The sequence below is a fragment of the Gobio gobio genome (assembly GCF_949357685.1).
Source record: "Gobio gobio genome assembly, chromosome: 8".
NCBI lineage: Eukaryota > Metazoa > Chordata > Actinopteri > Cypriniformes > Gobionidae > Gobio > Gobio gobio.
Genome location: NC_137114.1, coordinates 38811599 through 38836156, shown reverse-complemented (window position 1 = coordinate 38836156; position 24558 = coordinate 38811599). Strand labels below are relative to the sequence as shown.

The following is a 24558-nucleotide window of genomic DNA, read 5'->3' as shown; positions in this document are numbered from 1 at the left end:
TTCTATCAAGCGCCTTCATTATTATGTATTACTGAGCACTTTCTGACATCCTCTAGTGGCTATTCTGATGAACTGTCTTCTCTGTGAAAGAAGTTTATACTATAGTAATAAATTGGTCAATAAAAACAAGTCTCCATAAAATAAGCTCTCACACAAGCTCCTTATTCTATAATTAGGAAATTTTTTGTCAAATGTTAGTGGTGCCGAATATCACTGGTGTTTAATTTTAGTTGTTAGAATGGAGATGTCTTTCCATGATGAATTGAAGATTAGCTCAACTCGAAAACCCCTTTAAAAATGTAAACATTTTGTGTTCTGCAGAAATCCCTTATGAATCAACAGGACATTTTTTTTTGTTCCGACAGCCTTTCCATAGAGCTTGCTAAGGTTCATTAAATATTTGTTAGCAGGGATCTATAAATATCACATGTCACAGAATGCCTTCAAAGTGGCGCCATTGCAGTTAACTGGACTGAAGAGTCACTTTAGTCACTTCCATTTCTTTTAGAGGTCAGGCTGGCCTCTTGTCACAATATTTGAACATTTGTATTTCATAAGTAGAATAAAAACATATGAGAATTACTCCTTAATAAGTAAGGTCTCAGTAGTTTACGGCTATACCAACAGTCCCCATGTAAAAATGCTTTATAAGAAAAAAATAAAACAACGTCTTAATGTAAATGTAAAATGCAGAAAAGTTTGTTTTGAGGGTCAGGTTTAGGAGATGGAAAAATATTATTAGCTCAGGATATATAGCTAGCTACACAATGGAAGTCAATGGAGTGATAGAAAAACAAATGTGTGTGTTCAAATATGCATACATGAGATATGTATATAATATTAAATAAAGCTATGTGATATTGATCAGTGCCTATACCTACATTTGCTGTGATTATCTCTTACAGAATGCTAGCCTATAATACATGCATTGCGAACGATTTCTTTCAGCCATCGCTCTCTAAAAATGTTTCCATTTCTCTACGAACCAACATGAGAGCAAAATACTGACAGACAGTCCAGCAATCCAACCTTGAATTTACAGTAGATGTTTTGGCTTACCCATACAAAATCAAGGCGGGACTAGTATACAGTTAACCGCGGTGCATTGTGCTATTTGTAGTGCACGCGCCGCTGGCTCTAGAAGACATCGTGGAATTAAAACTACATCTCCCAGCACTGAACATCAGACAGTCGTGCTCCTATTGGCTGGCTGATCCAGCCGCAGCCCCAGAGAATGAATGAAATTGAAATTGCTGCTATATTACATGTACAATACCGGGGATCTGCAGTCTTACATTGTATCATTCTATATCAAAATGGCCACAGTGGTCCAAAATCCTCTGAAATCGTAAGTAAAAATATTTCTATTTTAATGCTTTGTTGAATGCATGTCATGCAACAAACAGCGTTCGTTCAAATTCACAAATATGCAAACATCTTTAAAAGTATAAAATGCCGGCGAGGTTTAAACTACGAATGCATGTTGAAATGCAATAAATCTTAATGCACGCGACGACATTTTGTCATCTGGGCAAATATGGCATGTTATAAAGTGCAGAGTCTCGGGTGTCATTTCTGCATATGCACAGCGATATGGAGGAATGTTGAGAATGTTGACCCGGCGTCCCTGGTCAGTAGCCTATTGATCAGTATAGGAACTTACAGTTGTTGGGAGGTATTGGAATCGGAGAGTTCGCCGGCCACCGTGTCTCAAGATAAACGATGACACTTGAACATTTTTGCTTTTGCTTTTGTATAAAATGATGTCAAACAAAACGAGCTGGTGTGCTGTCTGTACGAGGATAACAGCGCGGTCTATGTGCAAACTGCCTGAACTGGAAAATGTTGCGATTTATCACACCAAGCATGTTTGCAATGGTTTTGCATCGCACGCGCTGATCACATCAGACTGTAGAAATCACATGCAGCGTGAATATGAATTATTAGTGTTATTATTTCTGAGCCGAATGCATGGCTATACGTGATATTTCAGTGGCGTGTAACATTTGGTATGTCTTATGCGCCGTTGCATCCATGCACATTCTGTGAAGTTTCCATTAGATTCCTTTGTGCACACTGACACATTTTTTCGGCGTGCGGCACGCAGACGCCACACGGGCTCAGTGCCAAAAATTGCTTTACATTCGTCTGCTAGAAGACTGGGACCTTCGGAATGGGGAGACATGTTTGTATTTGGCATGAATATGTGACTGTAGCTTCTATATCGCATAAAGGGGAAATTGCACTTGTGTCGGTTTTTTAACCCGGGAGGTTGCATCTCTCTCCAGTAGCCTAACTACCACGATTGCATACCTTGACCCAGCAAGCACAAAACGTCTTCACAACGATGTTTTTTTTTTTTTTTTTTTTTTGGTTGCAGTTTGCAATGTCACGTTGGTAACATGTATTAGGCTACGTTTGGAAAAAAAACAAAACAAGGGGCACATACAAAGCTTCTGGAATGTATACTTTTTTTAAAAAAAAAACTTAAAAATGGCACAACGCGCACAGCTGCCAAACACTTAACTCAAGTAAATTACTAATATCATTATTGATATATCATTTCAACTTTGTGAATGATCGCACGAGAACATACATTTCCCTCTCGCGCAAAAACCGTTAACTGACTAGCACCGCGCGCGCAGGATTCAGTCAGACAGGATGCAAGGTTTTATGAGGTAAGGCACTTTTACCTTATGACATATTATTAACTCAAAATGTGCCTGAAATAACAAACGATAGTAATATAAGTGAAATGACATTCGGGTGTTGGTTACTAGCGCTACAATACCGGCCACAGCACGAACAGCTTTGGAGTTTGAATTCTGACAAATACTTTGTAAAAACGTGCCAAATTAAGTGGGACTGTACATAAGTGTAGTACATTTACATGAATATAGCTGCTTTCGTCACCTATGTATGTTTTTCGTACATATCTGGAGAGATAGGCTTTAACACACCTGTCACATGACCTTATAATGCACGCCGAAGCCACGCGTTAATGTCCTGTCCGTACTGTACCTATACAGTAACCAGTAATCTAATTACTTTTTTTAAAAGGAAAAGTAACCAAATACTAAGAGATTTATTTTAATTTTTACTTCTGATTGAATTACTGTAGACTATACAACGATTCTATAAAGCAATAGTGGATTTAACATCTATTTATTGTTAAAACGTAGGCCTAGTTTTTAACATAACCTTCTCCCTTTACACACTTTGGTCAGCTCAAGAATAATTTATGCAATTGTGTTTTGTTTATTTGAAAGAATTAAGTTCAACTGGTTGAGGTTGATATGGGATTTATAAAGTAATAAGTAATCCAATACTTTTTAGCGAGAGTAAATATGTACAGTGATCCAATTACACTGTTGAAGATGTAATTAGTAGCTATTAGAGTAACTTACCCAACACAGACTGTAACATACCTTATAATAGCCTAGTTTTTATGAAGTTTAGCAATATACTTTATATAAATTATATCATTTCTGGACCTGTGTCGTGGCGCAACCTCTTTGAAATAGTGTATCAATAGCCCACTATTTGTAACACTTTACAGTAAGGATCTATTTGCTAACATGAAGCAACAATCAAACATACTTCTAAAGCATTTACTTAGTTGATCTCAAAATGTCCCAATACATTATTAAAATCAAAAGTTGTTAACATTTAATAGACCTGAGCTAACATGAACTAACAAGCTAACAGTTATAACTAATGTCAACAAGGACTAATAGATACTGTAAATATTGCTCATTGATAGTTAATATTCAAGGCTTTAACTAATGGGACCTCATTGTAAAGTGTTACCAGTACATGAATATTGTAATCATGCAGTGCTATGTTTAACTTCGGAAGCACTATCTAATCTTTTCTGTGAAGGAATGAAACAAGTTTTGATTCAGTGATGGCGAATCCTGCAGTATCTCCATCACTTTCCCTCAGCGGTGAACTTTGTTGTTGAATGTGGACAGATGTTTTTAAGCACACGCGAGGTCAGGTGTGCGTCTCGGGCGCTTTTGACATATTTGCATGAGAAGCATGAATGAAAAGAAAGAGTGGCTGCAATCAGCGTCTGAATTACTGTGATGTTACCCTCTTCAATAACCCTCTTCAAAGAACCCAGTTAAAGTGCAGTACTTCTGGAGCCATGAGGAGATATCAGTTGAGGAGCCAATCTAATTTACATTACTGGCTTTTATAAATCACTCGTTTTTAAGAGATGGTGATTAAATTATGCCTGCCTTGATTGCTGATTATCTGCTAACTGGCATGCCTTCACCAAAATGATGGCATTTCATTGGGAATCACTGGATTAGTTTCCCCACTGTTCTTATTGCGTATTTCTCTTTGTTCAGACTTTCTTCCTCTACTGGTCCTCAAATCTCTAATTACTCAGGTTCACTTACTGTCTATATTTTCTCCTCTATCTTCCACTATATCTCTCTCTCTGTCTCCTAAAGGGATGGTGCCCTGTCTCTCCCAGTCATTTCACGGGATGCAGACTTCTTGGATAGTTATTCCGCTTTGCCTCCGCTGATCTGAGAAAAATGAATTCTAGATAATTCTTCACACTGTCGCTCTTAAGCCGAAGGCTGTCGCCCCGTTGTAGATCCTTCCTCCCCATCCTTATACTCAGGCCCTTTTTAATGTTTGTTTGCATAAGCAGCCGCAATTCTATAAGAGCATTTTTTTTTCTCTCTCCTGAAACTGGTGGGCTGATCTCTTCATTTCACTCACTCACTTATTTTTTTTTTCCAGAGAGACTCTCTTTGTCTTCAAGAGGAGAGAGAGAGACACAGATAGGTATTTTTAGCTCTATGACCTATTTCTCCAAAGCTACCTAACTCACTGTCAGTCATCACACTGTTGCTCAGGGATCTTATAATGTGCAGCTAGCATCTATCTATATGTAGTGTACTAGTGGTTGTGGTAGTGGTTGCAGTTGTTTAGGAGGTTAGAGACGCATGGTGGGCTCACTTTCACTCTTTTTTGGGGAGGTGAGACACCTTGTGGGAAGATTCATCAGATGTGGACTGAGGAAGGCCGAGGGAGGGTGTCGCTTCCTGATGATTCAGACTTGTCAGTGTGAACATCTGAGTCAAGTAGTTTTGAGAATAGGCCGTGCAAAAATGTGTGTATATTCGAATTCCTATCAAATTTAAAGGGGACCTATAATGCCCATTTTTACAAGATGTAATTCACTCTTCGCCGCAAGTTTGACTGACAGGTGATCTGACCAATCAGATCGCCGAATTTGTCGTTTTGTCCGACAAAGCAGTCAGGAGAGTTAGTGGATTAACGTCGGTGGACTTGAACTTGGAAAAAGGGTGTGTACTGACGTCTTTCCGCGGTTGAAACAACATTTCTTTTAGTGTTCATTCATGTTTATTTCATGCTTATCAATGAACTAGAAGGAAGAGATAGTCGGCACACGAGTAACTTTAACTGAGGCGCGACAACGATCACGACACATTAAAGAGCCACAAAACGCTATTTATTGTTTAAATTTCTTTAAAAAAAAAAAAGTTGAGACTTTGTTTCATATCAAAAGTAACTTGCTCTGTCCTGTCTGTCGGCGTGTTGTCAGTGTCCTCTTTGCTCCGCAATGTATTTTCTCTAAGTGAGAACGTGTGTGGTGTGAGAGCGCCATGGCTTGTCAGATTAAAGGCAGTCAATTAAAGTCTCAGGTGTCCCTCAGAATGTGTGTGTGAAGTTTCAGCTTAAAAAAACCCACAGGTCATTTATAAATCCATGTTGTAAATACCCATTTCTGACTACAGTCAAGAACAGGCTGTTTTCGTGCATGTGCCTTTAAATGCAAATGAGCTGCTGCGTCGAATCGGATTCAAAACGTTACTGGGTTGTCCTTTTTCACGTTTTCTGGTTTGGTAGATGCACCGGGGACCCGATTATAGCACTTAAACACGGAAAAAGTTGGATTTTTATGAAATATCCCCTTTAAAGACCAAAAATGGTGTCGTTCCAAACCCATTTATCTTCGGAACACAAAGGAATATATTTTTGATGAAATCCGAGAGCTCTGACCATAGACTGTAAAAAATATATGGACATAGTGTCTGTGACGTCACCCATAGGATTCTGATGAGCAGTTTTGAAGTGTAAAGTAGGGACGAGCTGGCTGTTGCCATCTTGGCAGCGTGTCATTGCGCGTCACTCCCGGATAACAGAAAATGGGCAAAGAGGCGGGACGTGGGCGGAGCTGAAGTGACGCGATGACTAACAGACAGCAGATAAATGGCTATCCAGCTGTCACTCGAAGTGGCCACGCCCTTAATTATGCAGAACTTTAATGCTTATATAATGTAAACGAATGAGTTATAAAAAAATTCACCTCCCTCACAGTTGTCATGAAGGGCAAATTTAGCCGTATAGATCAAAACCACAATCGGTAACAGGCTGTAAACATGTTTTTTTTCTGCTGTAAAGTTGGGCATTTTAACAAGTCGATGAATTGCAGTTTAAGTCACTTTCGTACTGGCTTCAAGAGAAATTGCGGGAGGTTGCTACTTGGCTCTGACCCCTCCATAGACAGGTATTTAATGACCACTTTCAAGGCCCAGAAAAGTAGTAAAGACATCGTTAAAATCGTCCATGTGACTCCAGTGGTTCAACCTTAATTTTATGAAGCGACGAGAATACTTCACTTTTTGTGCACAAAAGTAACACATTTATTCAACATTTTCTTCTAGCCTGTGTCAGACTCTTACGCTGTTGACGCAGTGTAAACAGCACAGCACTTCCAGAACACCGGCTTACCATTGGCCGACGGTGTTCACGTGAGCACCATGACGCACGTACACGAGTCGGTCTGCCGTAGAGCTAGGAAGTGCTGCACTGTTTACACTGCGTCAACAGCGCTAGGAGAAATTGTTGAATCATTTTTGTTTGTTTTTTGCGCACAAAAAAGTATTCTCGTCGCTTCATAAAATTAACCATCATGGAGTCACATGGACGATTTTAACGATGTCTTTACTACCTTTCAAGTGTTAATTACATTGCTGTCTATGGAGGGGTCAGAGCTCTCAGATTTCATCAAAAACATCTAAATTTGTGTTCCGAAGATGAACGAAGGTCTTATGGGTTTGGAACGACATGAGGGTGAGTAATTTATGACAGTTTAATACGTTTTTTTTTGCCACAAGTATTTTACCTCATGATTTATTGATGATACTGTAATTTCTTGTGAATTTTGAGTATATGCCAAAACACCCTTATGGCAATTCAAACCATTTTGGCGAATTGGTTAATTCATATTAATTTGCATGATCTCACTTACGATTCGGTTTTAGGGGTGGACATTCATGTTGTTTTTTTAAATAAATAAAAAAAATTCCAATCACATCACGAAAGTTACATTCCCTCATCGTGTCAGTAAATGCTGTGTAAAATAATTACTTTCCGTTAAAGCAAGTTTGTGTACAATGCATTTGCTATTATTGAATGATACATACCCTAGATATCAATATAATATCACTGATTCCCACCCCTAGTTGCTTGCTATTCTTGTTGGTTGCTTACCGGCTCAAGTCAGAAATGCACACCCTCAAGTCTCAATAATATTCTGGACATTAGATGCGGTTCCAGTCCTTCCATCAGTCTAAGTTTATGGGATTTTTTTTCCCCCTCTCCCATTTTATCATCTCCCAGGCGAAAATTGTAAGACCTATGACTTCGGAAAGTAATATCACACCTCTCCTCAACAAGCCACATGGTTTGAGGTATCTTTTTCTTACAAAAAAGCATTGTTTGATTGAGAATGTTTTCGATGGGATGAATCTCACTGATATGTTGAGCTGGTGGTCTGCAGGGTTTACTGCATAACGCAATCAGAGGCTGGCCTGTACTGAGATTGCCTATAGGGCAGCGCTTTAAAGAAATAATGGTTGTGCCTAGTACAACCTCTAGCAGATTATAGTATTATAGTATCCGAACGTAAAATGTCCCTCAGTGCCTCAAATATACGGCTTGTACACTGGAAGGTGGACATCTGCATCCATCAGGGTATCATCAAATGTCCACCCCATGCATAGACATCTTTGTGCGTTTGTTCACTTATTGAATGTAGATCTTGCGTATTCGGCATGAGCATCTTCAGCCTCACGAGATTGTGTGTACTTTGTGCTGAGCGCTAGTGTGTGTGTGTCAGTATGAATCAGAACATGCATCTGAAGCAGAATAGCAGTGTATGGCACAGTCCATTGCTAAATGTGGGTCCATCAGAGGAGATTTATAGCTGTTCTTCTTTCGCCGTTATTAGGTGGATAGATCCTCTCCCAAGATTTCAGATATTATTAAAGTGCTGAGGGTCAAAATATTCATCTCTCTACTGCATGGACAAACTGTCCCACTAGCCATTTTCGCTGGAGATCTATGCGAATACTCGTTTAAGGGAAACCATAGATGGTCCAAGAGGGAAACATAAAAGCTTAAATATGATCTGCAAAGTTCTACAGTGTACAGTGCTCACGAATCAGTTGATGGGCCCCAAATATGTATTTTATGCAGTGCAAAAGTGATATAGTCGTATAATAAGCTTTGGGATTTACCCTGCAGTACAAGTGCACCTGTAAGCATCCCTGTCCGTCCTGCAGTCTTTTCAAGCGGTGAAACATGTGGCAGGACATCAGGTCCATGTTACACCACAGGCAACGATTTATGTGAACACATAGCCTGTGCCAGCAAACACAGCAGGGCAATTCAATATAGGAGACAAATGCCTCTGAGGATATATGGTTCTCTACAGCAGTCAAGGATCCGGAGGATTCCGTTTGAGCACGGGTGTTGTTTGCTAGCATCGCGGTCCACGGTGAACGCAGGTGTCTTTAGCAGACAATCTCTGAAAATTCATTGAGCATCTTCAGCATTAACACTTTTGGCGAGTACGTTTCAAATAGCTCATTTGGTTCTGCATACAAATGAGATGTTTTGACACTTTTTAAAACTGAAACTCCTCTCCAAGGTGATGCTGATGAATATGGAACTAATGTCATGCCGCCTTGTGCATCCTTAGATTCGCGCTTGGAGAACCAGGATGAATTCTCCACTGATAGTGGTCTTCCCAATGACACAGAGAAAAAATATACTTGCTCTGATTGAAAGACCTTGCCTACTGTGTATGAAGTCAGAATAGATTCAACACACCCTTGAACACTAACGAGAAACGACGGTTTGAAGTCGCCATGAAACAGAAGTAGCGACAGATGTTTTCTTCTGTATTGCGACGTACGTCCGAGTATAACGGATTATCAAAAAAGAAAGAAATGTTATAGAGACTTGGTTCTACCCGTCAGTTGTTGATTGGATTTTGAGGTGAGGGCATTGCACTCAAATGAATGCCAGCTTATGGTTGAATGTGGACAAAATTATTGGAGGACGAAATTATCCCATATACGTCAGCAGAGAGAAAGGTGACATTTTTGACCAGATGATCAAGTAATGACATTTTGAGTCAATTACAAAGTCAAATAAAAAAATTGTAACTCATACATGAATCGTTCAAAATGAGATATTGCAAATAATTTTTTTGGGTACATTTTCATTTCATGTAGACTTTAAAGGCATAGTTCACACAAAAATGAAACTTTCCCCATGATTTACTCTCCCTTAAGCCATCCTAGGTGTATCCGGTTGTTAAGTCTGACGTCACGTGGCAGCGCTTCCGGGTCCAAACGGAAAATCTCCAAATCAAATCAAATCAAATCAAATCTCATAACACAAGAAAAACAACAAACGGCGCTAATATACACACACAATGTGGTGTAATACACAAAAATATATAATCGTAACCTTTATCTCCATACCAAAATTCCAGATGGCCAGACAGTGATTCATCTTTTATAAATCGTTAAAATATTAATGTCTGCGACGCTGTGAGCACAGAGACTGTTGTGTAGACTGTAAGTATTTAAAATGTTTAAGTTTTTTAAATGTTTAATATGAATAAATTGCGCTCATAAACGGCCGTCGATGGCATTCTCAAGTGAAACGAGTTAAGGCTTGGACCCAGAAACGGCGTTCCTTACGTCACGACTTAATAAGCGCATACAAAATATTTCTTTCAGACGAAATACAATCGGAGTTGTCCTGGCTCTTCCAAGCATTATGGCAGCCCAAAATTTGAAGCCCAAAAAAGTGCATCCATCCATTATAAAAGTACTCCACACGGCTCCAGGGGGTTAATAAAGGCCTTCTGAAGCGAATAGATGGGTTTGTGTAAGAAAAATATCCATGTTTAACATTTTATAAAGTAAAATCTTCCGCCAGACCTCCTTCCGTATTCAACTTACACAAAACTGGTGCAACGAGGACGTTGTATGTAGCCGCGTAAGGCCCCGATCACACAGAACGCGTTTTTCAGGTTCGAAAACGCGAGGCGCACTGCACTGCCTTTTATTGGTCGACGTTTTTCAATATAGAAAATAGCAGTGCGCTGCGTTTTTTTTAATTTTTATTTTGCTAGGAAACCTCAGAATCAGCTGTCCTGTCAGTCTCATCAAGGTAACGGTCACCACAATGGAAGGCCCGCCTCTCCATTCATTCGATTGGACAATAGAAAAAAACATGATGACGTCGGGTGCTTTTCCGCCTCTCAAAATTCGTTCTGTCTGATCGGGGCTTAAGAGTTTGCTGTGAGAGGGGTTATACTTTCTTTGTAAGTTGAATACGGAAGGCGTTCCGCCGGAAGCTAGATATCTTACTTTATAAAGTTTTAAATATGGATATTTTTCTTACACAAAAGCCTTTAATAACCCCCGGAGCCGTGTGGAGTACTTTTATAATGGATATATGCACTTTTTTGGGCTGCCATACACTGCCATTATAAAGCTTGGATTAGCCAGGACATTTTTTAATATTACTCCGATTGTATTCGTCTAAAAGAGGAATGTCGTATGCACTGAGGATGGCTTGAGTGGGAGTAAATTATGGGATAATTAAAAATTTGGGGTGAACTATCCCTTTAATGGGATCAAAACGTTAAAGCAGTTTTTATGCGCTAGAGAGTTAAACAAAACATTTTGTATTGCTAATTGCATTTCCATCAGCTGCTATATTGTTAAATGTTATGATGCGCTATAGTGACTTAACGTTTTTGCACAAAATTAGTCCTTGGATAGAAACTTGGCTAGTGTCGGAACAGGCTCAAACACAGCAACTTCAATTTACAATGATATTACTACTCATTTCATATTGTCCCCACATACCGTTCTTTATTTCAATGTTTAGTCTTAGTATACTGGCTGTCCACTGACATAATCAACGTGCACTTTCTTTTAAGTCGATAAGACGAATAAATGTTTATGTAACATTTGGCCTCCGCTAATGCAGGGCTGAGTTTTGACTATGCATCTGTTAATGTGCTGCAGTTCTTCCAGTCCTCAATAAGCTAGTCTTCGGCAGACTGGAGGAAATGTTGCAGCACATCTATAGAGGGAGAGAGGCAGATGAAGAAAGAAATGAGATAAATCATTTGACTGGGTAGTGTAGTGAAAAAGAGGAGGGAGGGGTAGTGGGGCGGATGACGAAAAAGGGAGAGGTGCTCGAGGAGGTTGCTATTGCAAAGTGTAATCTACAGTACTGGTGGGGGATGGGCATGCCAATATCCTCTCTTTTAGCAGTCCTAAGCTCTTGGAAATACTGTGGGCCACATCAACATATTAGTCAGCCTCCACCATCAGTGGCACCAGCCACAGAAATTCAGCATGGTTACAAGTCCTTTACACCCACATGTGATGCTAAGATCCACTCGCAATGAAGTGCCATAGTATTCTTACTATAAGTGCTGCTGGTATGAATATGGTAATAATTCAGTCCATGGTATTACCATCTGATATCGTGGTACTACCACAGCACTTTTTGGTAAGTAGAGTTTAGGCTTACTGTGCGTTCACACCGCCGCCGGCGAGAGCGTCAAACTTCGCTCTGGCCGCCCTGCCATCGACGCTGTAGAAAGATTCGTGGACGCGCTGCCGCTCTGACGTAGATCGAATGCTTGGTCTTTTTTGAAACGGCATTTAAAGGGGCTACAAAGCAAACACTCATGTTGATCTGCGTTTGTGCAGACTAACCACAGGTAGGGTATAACCGTATAATATAACCTCATGAAATCATTTAAATGTGAAAGTTTAAAAAAAGCAGATCGATGAACTTAACAACTTATAGAACTTAACAATTATAGTTACATGTTTGCTAACGAAATAAACCAATTAAAAGCCATTTGTGTGGTGGATAAATAATGTTGCACGTCTTCTTATCAAACCCGCCGCACCAGCAGTGATCAACCTCCTCTATTTTGCTTGGGAACTAATGTGGTAGGAACCGAAGTTTACAGCACTGCGTTCTCTAGAATCATCTCAAGCGGAGCACTTCTACATTCCCATTGGTTGCCGCCGGCTGCCGCCGAACCGCGTCATAGCTCATTACCATAAAGTTGACCTGACTTCAACTCTCCTTGACGCCCAAATCGTCCAAGACGCGCCGCACCGCTCTCGCCGGAGCTCGCCGCCGGGCTCCCATTGAGAATGAATGACTTCCGGCCACTTTGACGCTCTCGCCGGCGGCGGTGTGAATGCACAGTTATGTAAAGATTATCTAGCACATTCCATGAATAAGAGACACTGTTTGACATTTTAAAAAGCATTAAAGGCCCAAATCCCCTTTTTTTGTTGTTGTGTGAGAGCTATTAGATATGTTAGATAAATGATCTAACATAAAAAAAAACCCTATCACAAAAGAACTAGTTTCAAGCATATCTCTTTCTTTAATATCAACTGTCTTGACCATCTTAACTAAATCCATTAATTAAAATGAAATAAAATGTTATAGTTGTTACATACATTTTTTTTGATTAGTTACGAAAAATATTACACTCTTTAAAATGATTTAGACCCTTTCTACAGTAATTGTTTCACAAATTGTAGAATTGTAATGTTTATTGTGAGATGTCACAATTTTTCTCCTTTCACTGACCAATTGTTAAAAAAAGAAATAAAAAGAAATGTTTTATAACGAAGTGAAATGCTTCAGGAGTTTAAGGCACTATGTTGTATCCAATTCATGTAGGTGCCACTACATTCTTCAAAATATTAATAAACATAATGTTAGTAATACACATGTTATTTTTTTTCTGTGACCCTGGAGCTTATATTATATTAAAATATTTTTCAATCTATAAATGAACATTGCATATGTTATCTTTACTTTACTGATAGTTACTAAATTACTCAATTAAAATGAGTATATTGTGGTTGATTTTTGTTTTGTTTTTATGAGTGTGTGTGTGTGTGTGTGTTTGCTTGGGAGTCTCTGTACAGTAGTTCAACAGGAGTTTGGTATTTTACTGACACAGTGCAGCCTCTAGAGGGAGCTCTCTGTTACTTTTCAAAAGGACAACTGTTAATTGAGACTAATTGGCACTGTAGGGAGTTTTCTGGTAGTGTAGTGAGCACAATGAGGAATACACCAGTAAGTTTCGAGACAAATTTGGACAACATCTCCCTCTGCCTCCTCGCTGGTTTAAATTAAATAGGCTACAGAAGAAGAGCTAATTTTGGAGGATGTTCTATTTTTGAGGGTCATAGTTGAGCTTTGCACAGGAGTGACAGTGCGGATGCTCGAAGCTATGCTCTCCTCTCCAATCATTTCTTTTCTTCTTTGTCTTTTGGTTTGGGGAAAAGGCACCATGCTCTTGAGGTTCTTGTTTTCCTTTGTCAGCCCGGCTTTTCTTTGTGTAAATTGTAAGTGGTTATTACACGCATGCATTTATTTTGTATCAAGTATGCGTTATCAATGCTGAACACATTTTTATTGCAGGATTTGACATGTTGACAATTCTCTTTAAAGGCTTTAGCTGCAAAGAAAGGACTCTTTAAGTGGGCAGCAGCTACCAAAAATAGCTTTGAGAAAGTAGATTATAATTTGGAGGCTTTCTTTCATTAGCCTTTCCTTTGATATATGCTGCCAATATAGCAACACTGTGCACCAAACTCAGATGTAATGAAAATTCAAGAGTAATTGCCTCAGATGTGTCTGATTAGATCTGTGCTCCATTTTTCACTGATGCTGACAAATTGAAGTCTGGCCTGAACGGTTTTGTCCAAATTCTCCTTCACAATAACGCAGTCACTCACTTCTATTAACTCTTTCCCTACCAGTTTTTTATTTTTTATAAAGTTGCCAACCAGTGCCTGAATTTTTTTGATCATTTTCACAAAACTTTCATGGCCCGAGACAGAATATATCACGTTTTTGTCAAAGATTACGTCCGGATCGGATTCAGAACGATGATCTAGGGATGGAACGGTATGCAAATTTCATATCACGATTATAGTGACCCAAATGATTATCAATATTATCTTGGTTTTGTTCAAATGAGACAAAAGTGTTCAAAAAGAACTGATGCACACACTGAAAACATTTCAAAAAGTGTAATATTTGAAAATCAACAACAAATAAAACAAGCAGCTCTATGGAATTTTTTTTAAGCAAGATTCTATTCTGTGGGATTTCCTTCCTCATAATGGCCGTTGTGAATAGCAACGCATTATAACAGCGCAGATCCACGTATCACAACGGACGCGCTCTCTCGTTTCATTCAAATTCCACTTGCGTCTCTGTTTTTGATTGTATTGAAAATAAAATTAGAGGACTTTACAATTAATACTACTATAATTATTACTATAACTTCTTGTGATCATCTTGTCTGGATGATTGTTTTGTAAACTGTACAAAATTGATTTATACAAATGGATTTATTGTAAGATTTAAAACAATCTCGTAATTATTTATGTGGTAAAAAAAAAAGTACACAATGAATATACATTATTATCCCTTAAATGTCACCCTTAATATTCTTGTTTGAATTTGTTCGTTCGTCTTTAGCTCAAAGTCACTTGCTGCGAACTTTTCTTCGTGGAAGCTTCACGTCAATTTCAAGTGAGTGAGATAAAATATTTCAACTCAAAACTTTGTGTCCAATTATTTCCCAGACAATGGTCACGAAGACGACTGGGCAGATTTTAAATGTTTGGCCCTATAGCAGCGACTTTCATTTTGCATGTTCTGCTGACAGGGTGACCATACTCGATTAAGTTTCCCTCAGGACTTTTGTAAAAGCCAAAATATGACCACATTTCAGATTTGGTCCTCTTAGAAGGCTGAAAAAATCTCCCAGCGCTGTCACTGCCTTCTTCTCATTCAAAAAACGTTGCGCGCTGCACCTGCGCCACAATGATTCTGGCTGGACAGGATTTACCGCAAGGTCTCAAAATCGTGATAATCAAACACGGTTTTAATGATAATTAAATTTTAAACTATATTTCTAACTGTCAGTACATTTTATCGTGGTTTATCGTGAAACCGGTAATCGTTCCATCCCTACGATGATCAAAACATAGATTGAGTAGTTCGCTTCCATCAACACACTCAAAGCCTGGACAGTCCTATAGCTCATCCTGGGTCGACATTTCATTCTGTAACGTTAGGCAGTTTTGATGCATAATCAACGCTTCTATCACTTGTTTCTGCTTCTTCATCTGTGTTTTGATCCGGAGATTCTGTATTCTTTCAGGGCCGTACAACCACCATAGGCATTGAGGGGGACAAGTCCCCTCCAATAATTAGAAATGGCCAAATTGTTCCCCCCAATATTTGAAATTCTTGCACAGCTCTGATTCACTTCATTACGCAACGCTCTGTATGTTGTTGTTAGGATGACAAAAAGCTTTAAAAGTTACATTTTTAGTCTGGTCTGCCTCAGCGGTCTAACAGCGCTCGTCAATGTCAAAACGATTGAGATGGCCAATCAAATCAAAGCAAGCAGCGTTTACCAGTCACAGAAACAGAGCGCGGATTCCAGCGCGAGGCGTCAGTTTAATGTTGAAAGAAAGTGAGGTAAACGAAACATTTAATACATGTGAACTCAACTTTTTTTTTCTCAAATATCGTGGTTTTGAATTGAAAATATGCATTTATGTGATTCATGTCATTCCTAACGGAGTGTGAAGAGAAGAAACGTTTCACATTTTCGCCATTTTAGGCATACAAATAAAAGTACATGTATTTTAATGCAAATTAATACAAATATTATTTGCAAATAGTTTCTATAGGCTTTATAAAAGAAAATTGGTCCCCTCTAATGGTCAATACATGGTTACAGCCTTGGTGCCCCCTACCGTACAACAGTGAACGTGGATTGCCGAAAAATTCCATCAAACATTGGTCACCTACGATTGTTGTGATTAAATTACAGAAAGAAACACTGCAGGGAACAGTGTTGATCGAGCAAATTGGAATTCACCGAGTTCGGCCTACTTTCAGACTGTATTCCATATGGCAGGCTTTCGTTCGTCTTCCAGCAAGACACGTTTCACAGCTTTCAAGGCCACTGCCACAGTATAATATAATGAGATTGTGTAAAAAAAAGCAAACAAACTGAGAGCGGCCATTTTCTACAGCTGTCAACTTATTACTGAAAGCCAGACTTGTTCCACTAGCAGCACACACAGGAGTGAGGTGATGGAATGGAGAAGGGGGGCTTGACGGCTCTGTGCTCAGACTAGAAAGAGGCAGAGGGGGGAGGGAGCAATGGGCTGAACCTCAGGGGTGAGTTGCTTTGCATTTGTGTCTTTTTCACTACCCATTTCCTTCTAAGGCTTTTAAGTCTGTGCCCAAGTCTACATCACAGGAACTCACTTTTACTTTAAATTATTGAGGAAAAAATTGTTTGCATTCTATCTGGGTGGGTCAGGGTTTGCCAACATACTGGTGACATGTCAAGAGTCACCATGGAGGAGAAGGAGTGACACTTATAATAATTTTATTATAACTAATATAATTATATTATATTATATTATTATTCATTCATTTATAACTATTTAATTCATGTAAAATAATACATTTTTAAATCACTAAAGCTTATTGGCTGCTCTGTGTGTGACCTGTCCGATGACACGTAACTAGCAAGAAAAAGAAAAGCTCTTGTAAATGCAATTTAAATGTTTCATTTGAAAATTAAACATTTTACTGTTAACATTTGTAGTATTTACTGCATTTTCAAACATTAATTAAATAAACAGTTTTTTAATATGTTTAAAAAAATGCTTTACAATTTTATTTTTGATAACATTGAATAAAAAATAGATTTAGCAATTAGGATTTTTTTTTATTTTTATTCATTGTTTTGTAAGTGACATTCCAAGTCCTTTATTCCTCTAGTGATAAATAGATATACATAGACATATTAATACATTAATAAATCACTTTTTAAATAGCCTAAACCTGTTTAACTGTTTGTTTAAATGTCAAAAGCTCATTGGCTGCTCTCATCATGGATGAATCAATGACATTTTTAACTAGCAAGGAAAATAAAAGCAATTTATAAAAATGCAATTTAAAATTATTTTACATTTTGTAGTATTTACTGTTACTACATGTTTACTACATTTTAAAACATGAATTAAACAGACAATTTAAATATGTCTATTTATCAAATAGATTTATTTACAATTGTATTCAAGTAGTACATTTATTCCTTCATTCAATTGGCGTAATAAACAAATTAAATAATGTCTTACTGAAAATTAACATATGAATGTATTAATGTAAAAATAATAAGGTGATGAATAATATCATCATTCATCATCAGGTTAAGTATATGCACATTTTGAATTATGGTATATTATTTATTACTGTAATCATATCATATTTTTTTTATATTGTGCACAAAATATATTGTATGAATCAGAAATGGGCACCAAACTAAATCTAATGTGTATTTTCCTCATACTGTGCTTTCTCATTGGTCAGTTAGATCAAAGTGAAATCATAACACTCAGCATCAACTATCTGAAGGCTAAAATCGAATTCACACACACACACACACACACACACACACACACACACACACACACACACACACACACACACACACACACACACACACACACACACACACACACACACACACACACACTGACCTTTCACTCCCTCTCAGCATAGTTTTACTCACAAAGAAGCGAGAGCGCTTCCTCATGGCACACTGGCATACACACTTTTCCCCGTGGATGCCATTGCTGGCCAGCTCTGCCCGCACACAAGCCAAACTCTGGTTGGTTTGCTTCAGGCTTTTGCTTCCTCTTATTGATTTTTCTTATATTAGCTAACCTCACCCATTTCTCCATTCTGTCAGCTTTCCTCCAAGATCCCTATTGTTTTTGGAGCTCTCACACAGCGCGAATACAATGACTGCAAATAATGCATCTCTCAGTAATGTAGTTAAAGAGGCAATAAGAAATGTTTTCTGTTTGCTATTCCTGTAACTGCTTATCCTGTCAGCTGTAAAACTGCAGCATGCCGCTGCCTCATGCTGCTCATGTGGCAAATTAGAAAACACAGTCAAGGTATCCGATCCTAGTTTCACAGCCAGATATAAGCCAGGCCAGTTAACCGGCTGCTATTTGGCCTTTTTGAAATTATCGGCTGATAATGTGCATGCTTGCTCGATTAACAGAAGTCCAAAAGCATTGTCTGTGGATAATGAACCTATTCTGCTTTCAGCTTGTGTAGTAAAGTTTGAGTTTTTGTTGTGTTAATTTAATTATGTGCATCTCCTTTGCTGTTATTAAAGGAACACTCTTTTTGAAAATAGGCTCATTTTCCAACTCTCCGTTAGCATCTCGCTCAAATGACCAAAGAGTTTCGATATTTTCCTATTTAAAACGTGACTCAGTCTTCTGTAGTTACATTGTGTACGAAAATATCAAAACTCTTTGGTCATTTGAGCGAGATGCTAACGGTCTAATCAGATTCAATGATCTATGCTAAGCTATGCTAAAAGTGCTACCACCAGACTCAGAGATCGGCTGAAAGGATTCAAAAACGGTAAAACTCAATTGTTTAGCTCTAGGAGAGTTGAAAAATGAGCCTATTCTCAAAAAAAGTGGAGTGTTCCTTTAAAGAGATAATTAATCCAAAAATATACATAAATTTACTCAGGTGTTCCCTTTCTTTCTTTCTTTCTTTTTCTTTCTTTCTTTCTTTCTTTCTTTCTTTCTTTCTTTCGGCAAAAACAGAAACGTTCTTACGTTTTCTGACGAAAGAAAGTCATACAGGTTTTGAACGACATCAGAAGTTTGAGTTATTGTTGTGTAAATTTAATTATGTGCATCTCCTTTGCTGTTATTAAAGAGATCATTCATCCAAAAATATACATATATTTACTCATGGTGTTCCCTTTCTTTCTTTTGGCAAAAACAAACGTGCTTACGTTTTCTGACGAAAGAAAGTCATACAGGTTTTGAATCACATTGAACAAAAGTTTGTTTTTTATTTTTATTGAACTATCCCTTTAAATTGTATTACATCATCATTATATTGGTCATAGGTCATCTTGTTCTTTAAATATTGGAATTGGAAAAACCTATATAGGTTGACCATGTTTTAGAGGCTTTTTCTGTAGTTCATGGTATTGCATTTTGAAATTAGTGACTGGTCAATTTTCAGTTCATTTATCATAGTTCGAATGAAATTCCTATTTAATGATCTTCATTTGTGTAACCTCCATAGCCTGGAATTATATATTTTCTGCATCTGCTCATGGCTGTTTCTGTCTTTCCCCCCATCTTTTTAGGCAATCAAGTGGAACCGTCATAAAAAACAGGTATGTTTTTGAAATCCAATACATCAATCTTCTTTCTCTTCTTCACTGGTGCATAGTCATACCCAGAACACAGAGTGGTAAAGCGCGGTCACATTTACCATTGTAGACATTTACATTTACCGCGCTCACATTTACAGTAATTTCAATCAATCCACACAATCTGGAATTTCAAATAGGGGCGAAAAAAATTCACCACGTCGATTTCGCATTGGGTTCAAGTTGGTAGTGGATTTGCTGTACTGACCAACATTCTGTACTGCTTGGTTTAAAAGTGAACTCTGTGTGAGCTGTGCTTCACACATTGCTACATTAATGACTTTGTTTGTTTTTTGCCCTGTACATTTTTCAGAAACTCCGCTAGTGTGGCCACACTTTAAACCACTAGCAGAAGTGGGCTCATTGAGACAACCTTGATTGATTTGAGGAAGCTATAAACACGTTGACAGTTTAAGTAACTGTGACTTGCTCAACAAGTCTAAGATTCTCGTCAAAGGATTGCTCCACAAAAGCTGTTTGTCTGAAAGAGAAAATTACTATAGAAGAACACATTTTATGCTAATCCATACTATGGCGCCTCTTGTGGCAAAATGGAGAGTGCAGTATGTATCTGCATTCACATGCTGGCATATATATTTCCATGAAAAAAATTAAATAAATTTTTTTCTATAATTAAGAATTCCATCTCAAAATTTCCATCCGAAGAATTCCATGCCAGGATTTCTCTATCGGAGTGTCTATTCACACCAAGTGCAAATAGCGTGCCTTGTTGGCAAGTGCTATTCGCACTAGCTCCACCTAACAATTCCTGGCTTTGCCAAACAACATGTTAAAAAAAAACACCTGAAATTCAACATCTTCAGTGGTGCAATCAGTAAAGCGAATGGCTAATGGATCATTGTTTTGACACAATCAACACAGGTTCGAATCCGCCTTTTGCAGAGCTCACTCTTCTCTCTTTTCTCATCACAAATCACATCGGAAATGCATTTACTTTCAATAAAAAATAAGAAAATGTTCTAAATGTGGAAATAAAGTGTCTAACGAAATGTTTAATAATAATAAAAGCATTTATTGGGTAGGGTTAGGGATAGGTGTAGGGAGGGCTTTTATTGTCCCTTTAAGGCGGCATACATTTAATAATTTAAATAAATATAATCATTTACACTGTTATTATTGCTTCCTGTTAATGTACAACAATACTGAGGTGCAAATATAATGTATCTGTCAAAATAAAGTATAAATGACATGTAATTACTATTTAAATGGCAAAGAACGGCTATTTTTACATGTTGTAAATAGAATATATCACTTTTTTCACTTAGAAAATAGCATCTACAGCTATTTGCACTTGGTGTAAATATCATCTATCGCTAAGAAAATAATGGTGTAAATAGCATGTAACGCAGTTTGTATGTTCAGGGAAGAAGGAGGCGGGAACCGGCAAACTTTCAACAACTTTTTAATCAAATAACAAACACAAACTGAAAGCAAAAGCGGCAGTCTCTCATGGAAGACTGCCGCACACACACATAACCAAACGTTAAAAAAAACACAACATAAAATCCAGGCCTGGTCCTCTCTCGTCCTTCACTGTCATCTCTCCTCCTTTATGCTCCCATCACTCCTCCGTGAGACACGAGAGGAGCTCTCAGGGTCCCTCAGCCTTGCTGCCCGCCACATAGCATCTATCGCTATTTGGACTTAGTGTAAATAGCATCTGTCGTTATTTGCTCTTAGTGTAAATAGCAATTATCATTAAGAAAATATGCTATTTTCACTAAGTGTAAATAGAATCTAGTGGCTATTTACACTTGGTGTAAATAGCCGCTGCCTTTATTTATTTGTTCCCTCATTTACTGTGTTGTACTAATCGTGGCCTACTATCACTCATCACTGTTTAACTAAATAAAACTGAGGTAACGAATTCGTACAAGAGGCACAAGATTGAACTAAAAGGAAGGAACAAATTAGTACAATGTTAATAAGTTGTGGGAACAAATTGTTAATTCGTGGCTCTGTAAATTTCAGATCTAATTGATTGCTTTTTCATTGTGCTTGTGGGATATGAAAACAAACTGTGCCATACAGAGAAGCCACCTTATCTCACCGATTCAGGAAGTTCTTGAGGGAACGGCTGTTTTGTTGAACTCTTTTCAACTGTGGGAGAGGCCCATTATGGATTATTCTGTTTAAAACATTCAAACATCAATCAGAAAGCCTTTCAGAAATGACTCGCAAACTTGAATGCTTGTTTAAAAAGATTTCTCACATATCACAGAGACTCCAAACTTTGTTTTTTACTCGCTCTCTGACCTTTAGATATCGCCGGCCCATTGTGTGAGATTGAGCGCTGAGTTGTCTAAATGGAGAACCACAGCACTTCACCACAGGACTTTATAATTCCTCTCAGGTGGACCTGAGCATATGACATCCGATGCACTGTAATTTACTGCCCCTGCGCACTTAGCGACTTTTCAACCCACATGTTGAGGAGGACTGATTCCAACCCACACTGAATGACCAAGAAGTGGCCACCAAATCAAACATGGACTAAATTAGGTAGAAAATGTGTTGTTTTGCTCTGGCCGCCATTTTGTTTAGAGAAATGAGGGTTATTTATTTCAGCCTGACTGAGTTGTTAGTCTTGAGCCACAGGGCTCTTCATCATTCCCCCGCAAGGAGAAATGGATGAGTTCACCAATCACAATGGTTTTACACTTACAGCATAAACATCACCTCGAGCCTCTGTCAATTTGTTATCAGGCTTGTTTCAGGAATGCAGTCATTGTTGCATGATGCAATTTTCCTTCATTTCTCACTCCTGCTTTTGATTTCAATGATGACGCATCAGCAGAAACCAGTCAGAATGTGTCCCAAAGCTCCTGTCCTCACCAACACTTCCATAGGGTTAATTTTTACAATAGCTAATAGCGTAGCAGGGAGTTAACTCTCATTTATTCAGCCGGTTTGCACAAAGAAAGAAAGAAGAAAAGGCAACTGCGGGAGAGCAGGGTTAAGAAGACAATTGTCAGGACTTTTTAAGCATACCTCAATTATCTCTGCACATTTGATCTTTCCTTGTGTTAACAATGCGAGCGAAAACGGCGAATAACCTTCAATGCTGAATAAACTAGCAAAATCAAAAGTATGTCCTTGATTTATAACTTTGCCAAACATTATTACTCACTTTGAAATATCTAAAATATAATATATTTTGATTGGTCAGTTGGCATTCTGTGCTAGTTCAATAAATACTTCTAATTGTCCTTGAATTTTGGTTAAAGCGTACTGCTAAACGTACTGACAAGCATTTATGGTAAACTAGTTCAGTTATTCATACAACCTCTGATGCACAAACTTGGACACACCATCAGTGTTGTTTCCTGGCGTCATTGGGTGTTTCGGGTCTTTCAGGCGACTCGACAAAGGTTGATCAAGCCTCGGCCTGTGTCCAAGTGGCATTTTGCGGCCCCCACACGTTACCCCTTTTCAAACATAGCCATCCTGATGCCCCCATGCTGTTGCTGATGGCTCTTCTCTGGCTTGCACCAGTTATTCCATAAACCTTGCTGAAGGGAATGACCTGCAAATCCTCGGCAACCCACCTCCACTGGCATGCACCCATTCCTGCAGCAGTCCCTCATACTTCTCGCCTTTTCTCTTCTGTGCCTCTTCCATCCTCTCCTCCCAAGGAACAGTTAGCACCAGTAGGATAAGCTGTTTCGTAGACCAGGATGATGTCCGGTCTAAGCGTGGACGGGGCGCTATGTGCTGGAATTTTCAGCTGCCTATCCAGGGCAACTGCCATCGTCTTGTACTGTGTAGAGCAAGCCATCATGGGTTATTTTTCCTCATGGGCTGCTCTGCCTCCTTGACGAATACAATCACCCTGGCTGTAGTGTTGGCGCTTCTGCTCTTGCTGATTGCCTCAGCTATGGTCTTGAGGACTTTGTCATGTCTCAACAAGCATTTATGGTAAACTTCAAAGTTCAATGTCATTTCTATAAAAAAATGAATGTACGTTATTGCTGTACAAGGGAACTAAAGTGTACTTAAGTGTGTTAAGAAACAGTACAAGTACACTTGAGTTGCCTTTTATTTAATTAATATTGTATTATTAGAAAGTACAGTTTAAAAAAGATATACTTTTTAAATGTTTGAAATACACTGATCAGGTATAATATTATGACCTAATATTGTGTTTTGCTGCCAAAACAGCCCTGACCCGTCGAGGCATGGACTCCACTAGACCCCTGAAAGTGTGCTGTGGTATCTGGCACCAAGATGTTTGCAGCAGATCCTTTAAGTCCTGTAAGTTGCGAGGTGGGGCCTCCATGGATTGGACTTGTTTGTTCAGCACATCCCACTGATGCTCGATTGGATTGAGATCTGGGGATTTTGGAGGCCAAGTCAACATCTCAAACTCGCTGTTGTGCTCCTAAACCATTCCTGAACCATTTGTGCTTTGTGGCAGGGCACATTATCCTGCTGAAAGAGCCACAGCCACCAGGGAATAGCGTTTCCATGAAAGGGTGTACATGGTCTGCAACAATGCTTAGGTAGGTGTTACGTGTCAAAGTAACATCCACATGGATGGCAGGACCCAAGGTTTCCCAGCAGAACATTGCCCAAAGAATCACATTGCCTCCGCCGGCTTGCCCTCTTCCCATAGTGCATTCTGGTGCCATGTGTTCCCGAGGTAAGCGATGCACACACACCCGACCATGTGATGTAAAAGAAAACGTGATTCATTAGACCAAGCCACCTTCTTCCATTGCTCCAGTTCTTATGCTCACGTGCCCACTGTTGGCGCTTTCAGTGGTGGACAGGGGTCAGCATGGGAACCCTGACTGGTCTGTGGCTATGCAGCCCCATGGGCA

At 38.8% G+C, this 24558-nt stretch overlaps 2 protein-coding genes across 2 annotated transcripts in view; one reads left to right on the top strand and one right to left on the bottom strand.

The window, feature by feature from the left end:
• Window positions 1-24558, bottom strand: part of LOC307130057 (TRPM8 channel-associated factor homolog) — a 360060-nt gene that overhangs the window by 258521 nt on the left and 76981 nt on the right. The window lies entirely within an intron of this gene.
• Window positions 1239-24558, top strand: part of dpf1 (double PHD fingers 1) — a gene marked incomplete at its 5' end in the record, with an annotated part of 36406 nt that continues 13086 nt past the window's right edge. The window contains 2 exons of the mRNA XM_079823402.1: window positions 1239-1348; window positions 19649-19678. Of these exons, the coding sequence (XP_079679528.1) occupies window positions 1239-1348; window positions 19649-19678 (140 nt within the window). The remainder of the gene's footprint in view (window positions 1349-19648; window positions 19679-24558) is intronic.